The sequence below is a fragment of the Amblyraja radiata genome, chromosome 8, assembly GCF_010909765.2.
Source record: "Amblyraja radiata isolate CabotCenter1 chromosome 8, sAmbRad1.1.pri, whole genome shotgun sequence".
Taxonomy (NCBI): Eukaryota; Metazoa; Chordata; class Chondrichthyes; order Rajiformes; family Rajidae; genus Amblyraja; species Amblyraja radiata.
The window spans coordinates 57,303,544-57,320,245 of NC_045963.1; the positions used below are offsets into that span (position 1 = coordinate 57,303,544).

Consider the following 16,702-nt stretch of genomic DNA (forward strand, 5'->3'; position numbering starts at 1 on the left):
AGATGGGAACCAATAATTTGGTCACAGATGGTTTACCCTTGAGTGGGGATGGGGGCTAGGTTGGGGAAGGCAATTTTCTCAAATTGGGAACTTGGTGGTCGAAGGCAGAGCTGCTTTTGCTGGGGTAAGAGGCGCAGCAAAGTGGTGCAGTGATAGACCAGGGTTCAATCCTGACTACGGGTGCCGTCTGTACGTTATTTGTACGTTCTCCCTGTGGCCACACGGGTTTTCTCATGATGCTCTGATTTCCTCCCACATTCCAAAGACCTGCAGGTCTGTAGTTTAATTAGTCTGTAAATTGTCCCTAGTGTGTGTAGGATCGAACTAGTGTACGCGTGATTGTGGTTGGCACGGACTAGGTGCGCCGAAGTGCCTGTTTCTAGGCTGTATCCCTAAACTAAACTAAAGTTGAGGTTGAGACCCTTCTTTAGACTGATTCGGGTCGAGACCCTTCTTCAGTCTCGACCCGAATCAGTCTGAAGAAGGGACTCGACCTGAAACGTCACCCATTCCTTCTCTCCAGAGATGCTGTCTGTCCCGCTGAGTTACTCCAGCATTTTGTGTCTACCTTTTGATTTAAACCAGCATCTGCAATTCTTTCCTACACATAAAGTTGAGGTTGGATGGACAGGAAGAGAAAAATATTGGAGTCGGCTGATGGGAAGGTGAGAGTTTTGGAGATTGATGTAGCCTCAGAATTGAATGTCAGTGAAGTAATAGAAATCAAGAGGAGCTGTTCATTTGCTCTTTTGAAAGCCTTCATGGGTTGCCAACATTTTATCCCAAGAATATGAGTCTGACTTACTGTAGCTGGACAAAGGCCCATCTAAGCTCTGTGGAGTTTGCACATTCTCACTGTAACTGTGTGGGATTCCTTCCACTCCCCAAAGTAGTACAATCTGTAGGTTAATTGGCAGCTGTAAACAGCTCTTGGTGTATAGTTCATCTGTAGGGTTGATGGAATGTGGAAAGAATAAAATGGGTGGATATGTTTCCCTCTGCTGCTTTGATGGTGGTTCAGCTGACAGATCCTTGGCTGCACCTCCTAGCCTCAATGAGGTGCAGTACAGTATTGGATGAGTACAGTATCTTTAGATACTGGAAATCCTTTAATGCAGAACAGTTGCCAATCCAAATTCCTCTACCCTTATGCTCATCTGCACCCTTTTTATTACCCTTTTTAATATTTTCCGGTGTCATCTGTATACCTAATCCACCTTTTGTACCGTATAAATTTGTAGCACGGAAAGACCATTTGGCCAATTGAGCGCATGTTGGGTGAGACTAACCCTCTCTCCAAGTCTTGGACTGTTCCTCTGCAGGTTGCTGCTCATCCAGGTACTCCTCAGCATGATGGGGGTTTCTGAATCCCCGTCACACCCCCCCCCCCCCATTCCCCTCACTCTTTGGGGAGAGGGGAATTGAAGCTGCATTCCTCATCTTTTCCATATCGTAAGTTGACAAGGATATCTGTCCTCACTTTCTCATGTACACTCAAAATCGTGATTAAATAACTTTTTTTTTTCCTTTCAGGCGAGGCTGAACTGCAAGCACTGTGGGAAGCCGGTCATCGATGTGCGAGTGGGGATGCAGTATTTCTCCGAATACAGCAACGTCCAACAATGTCCGCACTGTGGCAACCTAGACTACCACTTTGTAAAACCATTTTCCTCCTTCAAAGTGTTGGAAGCTTATTGACGATTGGTTTCTCTTTTTATTGTTTTCTTTCTAGAGTAATTATTATGTAGAGGTGTAGAACCTTTACTCGTTTCTGTTTTGGTTGCTTGTGTGTAAGTCTTTATCCAATGTTAGCCATTGGTTATTGGGTTGGGAGTCGCAGGAGGGTTAGCTGAATTGGTAAGTTGCCTATTCCAAGTGAAAAAGATTTGCATACAAGCTGCTAGTTCGATCGGTTGGGTTGGTTTGACACTGCATCCTCCAAGGTTCTGTTTCCACCTTGAAAATAATCAAAAGGGGTTTTATTTTGCTATTGTAGTTGGTAATTGGTGCTTGACAGTTGAATGTAACTCTACTCTAGGCACCGGGTGCCTTCCCTTTCCCTGGAGTATTTCCCTGCCCTTATTAGGGTTGGTTCAAGACTCCAGTTGTGATATGTTGGATTTAAAGAGGGGAAATAATTATTGTGCAAAGGAGGTGGATTGAGGCTTGCTGCTTTCATTTGATAGGGCCATGTTTTTCCCCTTTAAGACTTTTTTTCCCCTTTAGTCTCTACACTGCATATATTACTGCCATAACAAATTCTCATCCTGCCTTTTCCCCAAGACCTAAATCCCTGTTGCTTCAAGAGTGGTTCTTTGCCATATGTACAGGAAGAATGGAAGTTTTGCTTATTGTAGCTTTACAGGCACATTGAATGCAACATGACAAATGCATCTAAAATAAATGATCAGTTCTTCAAAATAAACCACGTCACAATAATGCAAAAACCAAAGTATATTGAGCAACCATGGTAGTGCAAGGTCCATAGTAGTTGGGTGCTGTGGCAGAGTTGTGGTTAGGGTTGCGCAGAGTAGTTCAAGAACATGTTGGGTGATGGGAAGAAGCTGCTCTTTAACCAGGAGGTAACGATTCTCAGGCTCCTGTACCACCTTCCTGATAGTAGCAGAGCAAAGAGAGTGGTCAGGACAGGGTGTGGATCTTTGAATACTTCTTGAGGGAGTGCTTCCTGAGGATCAGTTCAATGGTGTGGGGAGGACAATACCCAAAGTGGGCCAGGCAATGTCTACCACTTTCTGCTGCTTCCTTTGGCCTTGAGAATTCAGATTATTGTACACCTGCTGATAAAACACATCTTCTGTGAATGAAGACTTGGATTTATATCAATGTGAGTTTCTGCTCAAATTTTCAATTATTTCAAAATGTAGTGACTAATTGGATCACAACATGACAGGTGGCTTTTGCCATGTTGATTGTGGGATATATGTTGAATAGGAACTGAAGATAATGTCCTTCCTTTGCTTGGTAATAATACCAAAAGAGAACTTTCAAACGTACAGGACCTCGTTAGTGTTGGGTGGGAGAGTGGGCCCCTGAACTTGTCCAGGCTGTTTGATTAGGACTTGAACCCATAAACCTGTGACTCATAAGCAATGATGCCTCCTTGTGCAACAGCTGATAGGTCAATTATTGGAATATTGCTTTGAGTTTGGGTTATGGCTCTAGTAACTCTGAGTTTCCAGTTGCCAGTCATTTTATTTCTCCATCCCACTATCATTTCGACTCCACTGTCTTTGGCCACTTAAAAGACCAACACTTTAGTCTCCTTTTTGGTTCAATACAACCTTTGGGACTCATTGTTAAATTTAACAATCGTAACATTCATAGAATTTGTGTTGAATTTCTCTCTTCTCCCAATCTCTTCTTAATTTTTTTTCTTTTCTCCTACCACTCCCTTATCCAATTTCTCTCATCCCTTTTACCTATCCATGTTTTTTTTTAATTGACCTAACTACCTGTCCCTACCATTTCCTAGTACCATATACTCACTGTTTAACAAAATGCCCCTCTGGTCTCTTTGATCTTTACCCCTCTCTCCTTAAACCTATGCACTCAAGTTTTAGACTTCCCTACCTGTAAATAGATGGTGGCTATTCACCTTATCCACTCCCTTCATTATATTATAAACCTCTATAAGGTCACCCCTTGACCTTTTACACTCTAGAAACTTCTAGGAACTCAAATTCATCCAGATTCGGTAACACATACTCAGAAATCTTCTTTGCCCTCTTTCCAGTTTAATGACATTCTTCCTATAGCAAGGTCACCAGAACTATATTTAGTACTCCAAATGTGGCCGTGCCAATGTCTCGTACATCTAGTTTAGTTTTTTTAGTTTAGTTTAGAGATACAGCGCGGAGACAGACCCTTTGGCCCACTGAGTCCGCACCGACCAGCGATCCCCACACATCAACACTGTCCTACACACACTAGGGACAATTTACACATACACCAGGCCAATTAACCTACATACTTGTACGTCTTTGGTGTGTGGGAGGAAACCGAAGATCTCGGAGAAAACCCACGCGGTCACGGGGAGAACGTACAAACTCCGTACAGACAGCACCTGTAGTCAGGATCGAACCTGGGTCTCTGGTGCTGCAAGCGCTGTAAGGCAGCAACTCTACCGCTGCGCCACCGTTACTGCCCTGTAACATAACTTCCTAACTCTTGTACTCAGAACCCTGCCTGATGATGGCCAGCGGGCCAAACACCTTCACTACCCTGTCCACCTGTGATGCCATCTGCATTGTCCTACCAAAATGCAGCACCACATATTTCTCTGAATTAAACTTCATTTGCCCATTAACCCAGATTACTTGAAACAATGACTTGCTTCTCTCTTCACAGTGCTTCTTGAACGGCTCGGTGTTTCTAGCATTTTCAGCTTTATGTTTAGTTCAATTTTTGGTTTACTTCCAGTGGTACTCATCTATTTGTCATAGAGTCATAGAGTGATACAGCATGGAAACAGGCACTTCGGCCCAACTTGTCCACACCGCCCTACATGTCCACACCGCCCAACATGTCCCAGCTTCACTAGTCCCACCTGCCTGCGCTTGGTCCACATTCCCACCACCCTTGTGAAAAAGTTATCCTATTAAAGGAATTGCCCAGGAAGCTACAGACCATCTAAAATCAGACATCCATGCAATAATCTAGTAGGACCCATCCTACCACATAGAGCATAAAGGGCACCATTAGGTCCAGCCTCTCTAAGGACTTGTTACCCAGAGGTCCAGCCCCATTACCGGGTGACCCTATGTTTAGTTTTTTTAGTTTCGAGGTACAGCGCAGAAACAGGCCCACCAAGTCCATGCCGACAAGGGATCACCCCGTACACTAGCACTTTCCTACACACGAGGGACAATTTGCAATTATACCAAGCCAATTAACCTACAAACCTATACGTCTTTGCAGTGTGGGAAAAAAACAAAACTCTCTGAGAAAATCCATGCAGGTCATAGGGAAAACGTGCAAACTCCGTACAGACAAGCACCCGTAGTCAGGATTGAACCTGGGTCTCTGGCGCTGTAAGGCAGCAACGCTACTGCTGCACCACTATGCCGCCTCAATGTGCAGTGTCCCATTTTGTGCTGCTGAGTCCATTATCAACCAATGTATGTGCCATTGCTTTACCGCTATCCCTTCCTCCCCAAAAATCTTTTACAAGTATTATTAGTAAAGGTTGGATGTGTGCTGATGAACTGTGGACTCTGAGGTGTTCACTGCTGTCTCTGCTTGCTTTGGCTGCATCAGCCTGTCTTTGTCTGACTCTGTGCTGATGTAACCCTGGCAAGAATGCATGGGGAGGCAATTCACTCAAGCAGCTCCTGGAGCTTGGGTTGTTTGGAACCTGCCTCCACCTCAGAGGGCGGTGGAGGCAGGTTCTCTGGATGCTTTCAAGAGAGAGCTAGATAGGGCTCTTAAAAATAGCGGAGTCAGGGGATATGGGGAGAAGGCAGGAACGGGGTACTGATTGGGGATGATTAGCCATGATCACATTGAATGGCGGTGCTGGCTCGAAGGGCCGAATGGCCTACTCCTGTACCTATTGTCTATTGTTTGGAGAGTCTGAGATTGTTATATTTGGAGTTGGGTTATTTAAAGTGAGATTTAATAGTGATGTTTTAAATTCTGAAGGGTTTAGATTAGGGGAAACCACTATCTGAAGGCAGATTACAGTGGGGAATAGAGTTTACATGATTAGATCACGAGCGATGACCTATAGAATGGTTACAACACAGTTGAAGACTATTTCATGCATTGGGTCTTTGACATTTTGTAAGAACATTCAGCCTGTACTGTTCCCTCACCCTCTTCCTCCAAATCTGCAGGTATATCTAACCGATTCCTTTAAGAAAATAGTGATTAAATTTTTACTGTTTTGCCCATGCAACCAATGTTACACACCATTAGAATCTGTTACAACACTTGTCTCCCCTCCACTACCAATCTCCCTTAATCAATGAACCCTGGTTTGCAATCCTGAGACCAGTTTCTCCTTATTTACTCTTCAGACTCTTGATGTTTTCCAGCTCTTCAATCAGATCGCCCCTTGTCTTAAAAAAACAATCTCCAACTTTGCTAATCTTTCCACCTAACCTGAACCTCTCATCTCTGGATGCTCTCTAGTAAATCTCTCCCTCCACAACCACTCCACCTTCACATTTATGCGACTGGTTTTAAACTTGACTGAACTCCCAAAATGTTGCAAGAGCCAGATTTAAGTGTAACACTCAACATATAATTGGATCTGTGTTAGAAGAGGAGAAATACTGCACATCCATAGGGAGAAGAAGAGGTGGCACAGTGGCGCAACGGTAGAGTTGCTGCCTTGCAGCGCCAGAGACACGGATTCGATCTTGACTATGGGTGCTGTCCGTACGGAGATGGTACGTTCTCCCTGTGACCACGTGGTTTCCTCCGGGTGCTCCAAAGGCATGCAGGTTTGTAGGTTAATTGGTTTTGATAAAAATTGTCCCGTGTGTGTAGGATAGTGTTAGTGACCGCTGGGCAGCACAGACTCGATGGGCCGGACAGCCTGTTTCCGTGCCGTATCTCTAAAGTCTTATGGTATAGTGGACATGTTGAGAGTAATTGGATTACTCTTTTAGAGGTACATCTTCCTTCTGTACCTCCTGCATCCTATTTGAGTAGTGGCTCTATACAAGTAGATCTAATTGGAGAATTGGTCTGCTTTGAACCTTTGGCAATCAGATGGAAGAGGATCCTTGGAAGCTCCTGTACACCTGTTCACTGTGGTCTAAATTCTGAGCTTGTTGCCTTGCTCAGTATTGATAAAGGATAAAAGATTCTGCATTGGAGAAAGGGTTTCCATTTATGAAGTTGATTCTTCACTTTGGAGAATGAGCCTCAATCAATCAATCAATCAAGTTTTATTCTTCACTTGCACATAAGTGCAAGAGAAATGAATTCGCCAGCAGCGGTACAATAAACAAATTTAACACAAACATCCATCACAGCATTCTTCACTGGTGGAATTCACAAAATTTGGCCAGTCCTCCTCCATTTTCCATTACAGCCTATTAGGATGGTTGTCATCCCCCCCATATCCCCAATCCTTTTATTCACCCCTTCTCCCTGTGAACCCAAGTGGTTGGTGTGATCCCTAACCTGACTGTCAGAGCTGATGGTTTTGGACTAAGACTTTTCCTTGCTCTGTTGACATTTACCAGACTGATTGGATTGGGACTTCTGATCCCATTAGAAGCTTCTCCCCTCTAAATGCCCCGTTTTAATGATGACATTTGCTGATGGCCTCACGCTGCTTATCCCAGTCAAAAATATACAGAATATAAATTGTTTCTTTGAAAAAAAAGTTATTTTTGCATTAGGAAAAGTTTGTGTGTCTGAGAGAGTGTGTTTGAGCTTGTGTGCGTACAAGAAGGGTTAGTACAGTATTATACAAGTAAGCGTTTGTAACTGCTTTCTAAGCCTGAGGAACACAAGCTGGCAGACCTGAACCTGGTGCAGGCTTCATGCTTTTATTGAGATGCTTCACTGCTCCACTTGTGAAAAGTGAATGGCGATCGAGGGTTTGAGGATATTGTGTTGTAAAGCTTATTGTTCAGGTGGTAAAAGCCACAATTTTGGTTAAGAGCACATTTTTACTTGCAATAAATTATGGTAAGAAGCCTTTTGATTTGGTGTCATGTGTGTTTCTTTGTGCACTCAATGGTTATGACCATAAAACGAGCAGAATTGGGCCATTCGACCCATCGTTTCCACTCCGAGATTCAATCGTGGCTGATCTTTTTTCCCTCTCGGCCCCTATTTCCTGTCTTCTCCATCTAACCTTTGACTCCCTTACTAATCAAGAACCTATCAATCTCTGTTTTAAAAATACCCAAAGTCGTGCCCTTCACAGCCGTCTGCAGCAATTAATTCCACATTGACCATCTGAAACAAAACTCCTCATCTCCATTCTAAAGGTACGTCCTTTTATTCTGAAACTGTGTCCTCTGATTCTATACTCTCCCATAACTGGAAACACCCATTTCCACATCCACTCTAAGCCGTATCTAATTAAGATGTAGTGCTTACATTAGGTGTTATTATCTCTAAATGTTTGTCATTAAGTGCTGCAGATATCTTTACTGAAGCTGAAGCCTGCCTTAATATTTGGAAGACAAGTGTATGTTTTGCTTGGAGAAATAAGGAAGAATACTGTTTCTTTGAAGTAAATGTTTTTGCCTTTAAAGTAAATATTTTTTTTTCATATTCTTGGATTGACAAGACACCCGTTTATCAGATGAATGGTTTGGAATAATAGCACAAGTAAAATTAGATGGTGTGGCATCATTTCCCCAGCCAGTTGGTGCAGTTAGAATAGTTATGATCTTCAAGGCAGAGCAAACACTTTAATGATTAAACAATAAAGTGAACAGTTGTAAATGCAGGTAAATATGTGCCCTGTCAAGTGAGAAATAGCAAACTGATGATCGATTGCCAACCACTCTTGTGATTCCATGTGAGAATTATGAACCAAACGTTGGAAACTTTGGTGCCATTTTGAGGGAGTGTTCCTTTTAGTATTCTGGCCAATATTTAAATCTAGCAACATTCCTAAAACTGATTATCAGATAGCCATATCATAAATGTAAGTACAGGGATAAACAGAAAGGATGTGGGTACTGTACATTAGCTATACTTAAAGTAGACATATGCTCTGTTCAGACTCTTGAATACAACACTAGCAATATTTAATGTATAGACCCACTGAGAATGTTTTAAGGGTTTAACACAGTTCCTTGTTTTTTATATACGTTTTATTATATATAAAGTTTATTTTTGTAAAAAGCAAAGTTAAGCGACAACAGAGGGAAGGTTGGGGGAGGGGGGGGAATTGTTGAAATTTTGGCCATAGCTTTCTAAACATCTGTAGATTTGGAGGTTAATGCTTGAAGCTCAAAACTATAGATGTTAGAAATTATATTAAAAAGAAAATAGGGATACAATGATAAGCCCAGTAGCAAAGTAACTTTTAGGTATATTCTGAGATAGAACTCTTAGTCAATTGACTAAGTATGGAAAGTCAGCATGGATTTGTTAAATTTTACCTTAACTATATTGATAATTTTTATATGAATAAAAGAGGGGGCTGACGAGGGTAATGATGGATTTCCAAAAGATGTTTAATAGGGTCATTTAATAAACATATAATTGTTAGAGCCTTTGGAATATAAAGCACAGTGGGGCATGGTTATAAAATTGGCTAAATGACAGAAAAAAGTGTAACAGTGAACAGTTGTTTTCAGAATTAGGGGGAGTTTACAGTGGAATTCCCAGTGATTGGTTCCAGCACCCATAGTTTAGGTTTAATCTGCTAATAAAGTTAACTTGAGATAATATTGAACAGTTTCCACATTTGCAAATGATTAAAACCCAGGAGCTCAGCCAGCTGTGATATGGACACCATGGTGAATTAGACAGGGTTGTGGCAGATGATGCCTCAAGACCCATCTCCCTCCTCTTCTGCACCACTTCCACAAGGGCCTCTATTCCCCAGCATTTACAAAATATTTCTAGCTCTTCTTTCATTAGCATCACCGAGCCAAGCTACACATGTCTCAGCTAGAGAATTCCAGAGATACACCATGACGAGACAATGAACTGTAGAGCTCATTTACAAAAAACATCACAAGGCTTAGGAGCAGAATTAGGCCATTTGGCCCATCAAGCCAATTCTGCCATTTGATCATAGTGGATCTATTCCACCACCCCCACCCCCCTCAAACCCAATTCTCTTGCCCTTTTCCTGTAAAAAGACTGTTGGAGTAACTCAGTGGAGCAAGCAGCATCTCTGGAGATCATGAATAGGTGATGTTTAGGGTCAAGTCCCTTCTCCCCCGCCCCCGCAATTAGTTCTCCACCTATTACTTGTCAGGCTTTGTCCTGCTTCTCTTCTCTTTTCCAGCTTTCTGAAGAAGGATCCTGACACGAAACATCACCTCTCCATGATCTCCAGAGATGCTGTTTGACTCGCTGAGTTACTCGAGCACTTATAGGGTGATTTCACGAAAGGTCACTGGAGCGTAGATCCGCACCCACGTGACCGAAAATTTTAACTGGGGGACAAGCGTCACTTCCGGTACATGTTAGTGAATGGGAAAACACGCACTTTCACACCCGTTAAAAACATCGAAAACGGCCCGTTTTTGAGCTGCAATTTACTGTACCAGTCGGGGTGACCGTGAGGCACAGCTACCTAAATTTACAGTCCAAAAAAAAGATAGAAACTAAGGTAAATTCAAGAGGGAGCTGAAGGTGTAAATACAGCGGAAGTTGTTAGCGGACATTTGCTGTGGAGATTTAAAGATCCAAAATATCGGGAATTATCGCGTTTGCTCGCTGCATTTCATCAAAAGTAATGTCAACAATCCTGATTGGGCACCCACTGTGAGCAGGATAGACAATGTGCACAAGAACGCCATCAACTTGCAGAGCTATAGATGCTTGAGCTGCAACCAAATCTGCTTTAATACTCTCTTCTTGTTGCACGTGCATGGCGTTCTTGTGCACATTGTCTATCCTGCTCACAGTGGGTGCCCAATCAGGATTGTTGACATCATTTCATGCTGCAGGCTTGTCTGTTATTAGATGATAAATAAATAAATAAGTAGTTTGGGTGATTGTGCAGGCTTTAAACAAGAAACATTGAGAAATATATTTTGGCAAATAATAAAATGTCCTGCTTTTGTCCAACAAACAGCTGACAATTATCCCATTCCTTAGCTTGCATCTCAGTAAAATTTATTTCAAAACGCATTGATAGTTTACGATTATTTAAATGGTAAATGGAGCTTCAGAAGCATTTTCATTTTGCATGTTAAAACCCACCCGAGAACCATGGGCGATTTTGCAATTTTACTGACGGATTTTTAACTTTTAATACTTTTCATATAACAAATGAATAAAGATAAAAAGTCAATAATGCCTTACTTTTGATGAAATGCAGCGAGCAAACGCGATAATTCCCGATATTTTGGATCTTTAAATCTCCACGGCAAATGTCCGCTAACAACTTCCGCTGTATTTACACCTTCAGCTCCCTCTTGAATTTACCTTAGTTTCTATCTTTTTTTTGGACTGTAAATTTAGGTAGCTGTGCCTCACGGTCACCCCGACTGGTACAGTAAATTGCAGCTCAAAAACGGGCCGTTTTCGATGTTTTTAACGGGTGTGAAAGTGCGTGTTTTCCCATTCACTAACATGTACCGGAAGTGACGCTTGTCCCCCAGTTAAAATTTTCGGTCACGTGGGTGCGGATCTACGCTCCAGTGACCTTTCGTGAAATCACCCTATACTGTCCTTTTTGTTCGGTCAGTATAAGATCCCCCTCTTGTGGTTGAGCGTAACATATTTTGTGGAATGATAGAATAATGAGAAACAGATTAATTTCATATCTCTGCACCAAGTATTGGAAAACAAATTAACCCTTTATTGACAAGTGTTAAAAAGTAATTGCCAGTGCCTGACTGTACTTCCCAATCAGTCAACAGTATCCAAGTCAGTGCCTCCCGCCCTCCCGGCCACTGCAGCTTCAGCAGCTCTAGCTTCTGCTGTTTCACAGGGAGGAGCTGGAGCGGGAATGGCCCGTGTAATAGGAGAGGAAACTGCAGTGGGAATGGGGAGTGGAGTGGGACCCGCAGCCGGAGCAGGCACTGGAAGTGGGGCGGAAACCGGAACGGGGTTGCGTGCTGGAGCAGCAACTGGAGAGGGAGCAGGAACGGGAGCTTGAACAAGGACAGGGACCACAGCAGAAACTGGAGCGGCGTCAGTAACTGGAGTGGGAGCAGGGACCGAAGCAGGAACTGGAGCTGGGATGAAAGCGGGAGTGGTAGCAGGAACTGGAGCAGAAACTGGAAGTGGAACTAAAGCAGGGACAGGAGCTGGATCAGAAGCTGGAGCAGGAACCAGGGTGGAAACATGGACTGGAGTTGGAACAGGGACTGGAGCAAGTCCTGAACCGGGAGTAGGTTCGACAGCTGGACCCGCAGCGACAGCATGAAGCGCAGCAGGAGCAGCGAGTGGAGTGTGAACCGAAGCAGGAATGGGAGCAGAGGCCGGGGCAGGTAGTGGAGGTGGAACAGCAGTAGAGTCAGGCAGTGGGCTAGGAGCTGAAGCAGACTCTGTTGGCAGAGCCGGGTCGGCTGTTCCAGCAGCATCTCCTGGCGCTGTCTGCTGGACCAGTAACGGGGAGTTCACCATCTCTGCAACAGGCTCCAGTGAGCCCGGGGAAGCGCTACTGTCTTGCCTGCCCTCTGCATAGTGGACGACCGTGAACGCTGCGGCAATGTCTTGCAGACGCTGTTGCCCTGCAGTGACACTGAGGGCAAAGCCGTCTTCTGTCTCCTCTTCAGTGGCGGCCTGGGTTTCTGTTGTCCCCGCCTTGCCGCGCATGTTCAGGATCTTTGTGTAGAGCTCGGTCCTCTCATCCTGCAGCACCCGGCACAGGTTCTCCAATCTCTTGATCTTCAACTGGAAGCACTCGTATTCCTTGGATCGCATTTCTCTCTGCAACAGAGCAGACCAGGGTAAGACTCTCTCAGTGCCAGAGGCCATTCAGTCCGTACTGGTTCTCCAAGGGAAAGATTTAAAAATAACCTGAGGGACAACCCGTTCACACAGTGGGTATATGGAATGAGCTGCCAAAAGACAGGTACTATAACATCATTTAAAAGGCATTTGGACAGGTACATGGATAGGAAAGGTTTGGAGGGATATGGACCAAGTGCATGCAAGTGGCACTATCTTAGATGAATGAGTTGGGCCGAAGGATCTGTTTCTGTATTCCTCACGATTCTAATGAATTTTCTTCCCTGATCTTACGTAGAACAGTACAGAACAAGAACTAGGCCTTTCAGCAGACAACCATGATCCATAGGAGCATCGGTTTTCTCTGGAGCATCGAAGTTTGAGGGGAGATGCGATATAAGTATATACAATAATGAGAGAAGTAGATAAGGTGCAGTAAGAACCTTTTTCCCAGGTTAGAAATGTCAAATACTCGAGGGGAGGGCATAGATTTAAAGTGAGAAGGCCAAAGTTTTGAGGAGATGTGCAGGGCAGATTTTTTTAAATTTATATACAGAGAGTTGGGTGCCTGGGATGCACTGCTGGAGTGGTAGAGCAGCAATTACTGTGGAGGCTTTTAGATAGGCACATGGCTATGCAGGGAATGGAGATATATGGATCATGTGCAGCCAGAGGGGATTATTTTAGCCTCATGTTCGGCACAGACATTGTGGGCCGAATGGCCTGTTCCTGTGCTGTACAGTTCTATATTCTGTGTGCAGCCCAGGCCTCACCCTATCAGAGATATTCCCTTTTTCAAAATTTCATTCAGACTGAAAAGTCTGAGTGACAATAAAGGATACTTTACTTGACAATATCTTCTTATCCATTCCTTCCCCACTTCCTCTTCAATGTTTTCTGTCTTTCCCAATTCTGATGAAGGATATTTGACGTGATACGTTAACTTTGTTTCTCTCTGATCTCCTGAATATTCCCAGCAATGTTTGTTTTTAGCTTGGATCTTGTATTCTACCTTATGCCAGCAATTTACCTTCCTTAAAGCACATATATGCTCCCCACTGACACCAGTATTTGAGATCACCTTTTTAAAAGCATTTAAAAGGGCGGCACAGTGGCGCACCTGGTAGAGCTGCTGCCTCAGTGCCAGAGACCTGGGTTTGATCCAGACCTCGGTTGCTGTCTGTGTGGAGTTTGCACGATCTCCGATCCATTTTAGCTCACAGGGAGAATGCAAAAATTCCGTACAGACAGCACACATAGTTCAGGATCGAACCCGTGTCTCTGGCACTCTGAGGAAGCAACTCTACCGCTGTGTCACCATGCCGCTCTTATAATTAATACATTGATGCCCATTTTGTGAATCCTGGATACACACCATCTGGGCCAGCAGCAGTGTCCCTTCTAACACTGCAAATAGTATTTCAAACCTCATCTGCAGTAAAATCTTTTAAGAGAGCATCATTATTAATCCTTAAATTTGTTAGTCAGATTTATTCTTAAGAATGGCAAAACAAAATTTATAATGCTTCTCCAGACTATCTTCCTCTGGCACAATCCAGCTCTGCAGGTATCTTTCTGCTGTGTGCGAACGCGGGCCCCGAATGGATTTCCGGCTTGCAAACTGTCCGGGTTACAAACAGTTCTCAGGAACGGAGCCCTATCATACCCAGAGAGCACCTGTACTATTGAAGCTGATATGTAGGACAATCGAGTTACAGGAGATGATCTTCAATGAAGAAATTGATTCAGAGCTAAGTCATAGAGCCTCAGAGCATTGAAACAGGCCCTTTGACCAACTTTCCCATGCTGACCAATATGCTCCATATACATTAGTCCCTCATGCCTGCTTTTGGCCCATATCCCTCTAAATCTATCCTATCCATGTACCTGTCTACATGTTTCTTAAACACTGCGATATTATCTGCCTCGATTACCTCCTCCAGCAGCTTGTTCCATACAACCGCCACCCTTTGTGTAAAAAGTTACCCCTCAGGTTCCCGTTAAATCTTTCCCCCCTCACCTTAAACCTATGTCCTCTGCTGGTTCTTGATTCCCCTACTCTGGGCTATAGACTGTGTTTACCCGATCTATTCCTCTCATGATTTTGTACACTTCTATAAGATCACCCCTCATCCTCACGTCTATATGCTTATTAGAGCAGACACCTGGATAAAACTGACAACTTACCAAAGGAAACCATGACCTTATTTATAACGACAGGGTGCGCAAAGAGCACTGACTATCCTGGACAAAGGGCTGACAGTATAAAAAAAGTCTGTGTCTCCCTGACATTCTAACCAGGTTTGTTACAAAAGCAACTACATTCTCACAAGCCCATTACATTCAGACATTCCAAAAAGGATATGGAAGGTAGAATAATTTTTTTTGAGAATAGTCAATCGTATTCTTTGTTGTACCTGTATCTTACATTTCTACTCCAACTCAAAATTAATATCCCTCTCATCCAACAATATTTTGAAATTTGTTATCATGTGGATCTTCTTCTGCCAACTGTCTTGAAGAGCGGCTGATGGGGATTGGTGGCTCGTGTAAGGGTGGGGGAGAAGTAATCCTCACCTCCTCAATCATACCCAGCAGAACTTGGTTGCAGGATTCCCACTTTGTCTTCCACATTAAGGTCTCCTTCTCAAGCTTCTTCATCCTCTTCGTCATCTGTAAGAGTACAATGATCAGTGTTATAGCCAGAGAAACAAGTTTGAAGTAGGTAGCTCTTTGTCATCTTGCCCCCCCTTCATCTTGGGTCAGTTGATTATTGGTTCAAGTTCACATTTCCCAGCCAATGCATCACTTATCCATGTTCACACAAGATGCTGCCTGACCCACTGAGTTACACCAGTAACCCCCTATCATAGGGCTAAAGGTATAGAAGTATAACAACGGACACCTCCAGATTCAGGGACAATTTCTTTTCAGGTGTTATCAGGCAACTAAACCATCCTACTGCAAGCAGAGTGCAATCCTGAACTACCATCTACCTCATTGGTGACCCTTGGACTATCTTCGATCGGACCTTACTGGTGTTATCTTGCACTAAACGATATATATCTGTACACTGTGTTTGGCTCCATTGTAATCATGTATTGTCTTTCCACTGGCTGGTTACCATGCAACAAAGGTTTTTCACTGTACCTCGGTACACGTGACAATAAACAAAACTGAACAGTACTTTGTGTCTTTGTTAGATATGCAGTTTAAATTGGCATAGGTTTGGCACAGGCATGGTGGGCCAAAGTGCCTGTTCCAGTACTGTGTTGTTTTAAGTTCAATAGAGTACGGATACAACACAAACAGGTGCTTGGGCCCATCTCATCCATGCAAAATTAAGGTGCCTTCCAGAGCTCATCCAATGTTTCTGCATTTGGTCCTTATCCCTTTAAATAGTTTTTATTCCTGGACCTGTCCAAATGTCTTTTGAAAGTTGTAACTGAACTCACCTTTCCCGCTTCCTCTGGCAGCTCGTTCCACATACCCACCACTCCCTAGGTGAAATACTTGCCCTTCAGGTCTCTAAATCCTTGGCCTCTCATTTTAAACTTATGTGTCTAGTTTTTCACTGTATCTCGGTACACACAACAATAATAAACCAATACCAAATGGGCAGTGGATGTTTTGGGTCAGGTACCATCATCTGGATCTTCTCATGATCTGTGATTATCCAAAGAGTTTCTTGTTACTGACCTTTTCCATGTCTTGCTTGAAGGTGCCAAAAGCTTCATTGCTTTTCGCCAGCGTGCCCTGGAACTGCTCAAACTTCTCCGAGTACAATGTAATCTAAAAATAGAATTGCAGACACACGTTAGGTTTGGAGAGAAGAGCATTCCCATTGCAAGCTACAGTAAACCTTTCACTTCAGTATCTGGCTCTCCAAGGCAGATACTCCGGGCTGAATGTTCTATTGAAGCACCAAGCGTGTGCTGCTTTGTTGCAGATGCTGCCTTTAGTCTTTAGGGATACAGCGTGGAAACAGGACCTTCGGCCCGACGAGTCATCACCAACCAATGATCGCCCTGTACACGAGCGGTATCCCACACACTAGGGACAATTTACAATTTTACCAAAGCTAATAAACCTACAAATGTGTGCGTCTTTGGAGTGTGGGAGG

At 43.6% G+C, this 16,702-nt stretch overlaps 2 protein-coding genes across 6 annotated transcripts in view; one reads left to right on the forward strand and one right to left on the reverse strand.

The window, feature by feature from the left end:
- heca (hdc homolog, cell cycle regulator) overlaps positions 1-3,685 on the forward strand; it is a 31,829-nt gene extending 28,144 nt beyond the window's left edge. Inside the window, exon 4 of the mRNA XM_033025999.1 lies at positions 1,534-3,685. Within this exon, the coding sequence (XP_032881890.1) occupies positions 1,534-1,698 (165 nt within the window). The 3' untranslated portion in view covers positions 1,699-3,685. The remainder of the gene's footprint in view (positions 1-1,533) is intronic.
- A 7,774-nt stretch (positions 3,686-11,459) lies between these two features.
- txlnb (taxilin beta) overlaps positions 11,460-16,702 on the reverse strand; it is a 40,715-nt gene continuing 35,472 nt past the window's right edge. For 3 of the 5 annotated variants that reach the window (XM_033025995.1, XM_033025994.1, XM_033025996.1), the window contains exons 8-10: positions 16,279-16,371; positions 15,157-15,252; positions 11,460-12,558 (exon numbers count right to left, since the gene is read on the reverse strand). In XM_033025995.1, coding sequence (XP_032881886.1) covers positions 11,533-12,558; positions 15,157-15,252; positions 16,279-16,371 — 1,215 coding nt within the window. In that variant the 3' untranslated portion in view covers positions 11,460-11,532. The remainder of the gene's footprint in view (positions 12,559-15,156; positions 15,253-16,278; positions 16,372-16,702) is intronic. The other 2 variants (XM_033025997.1, XM_033025998.1) reach the window with 2 other exon arrangements.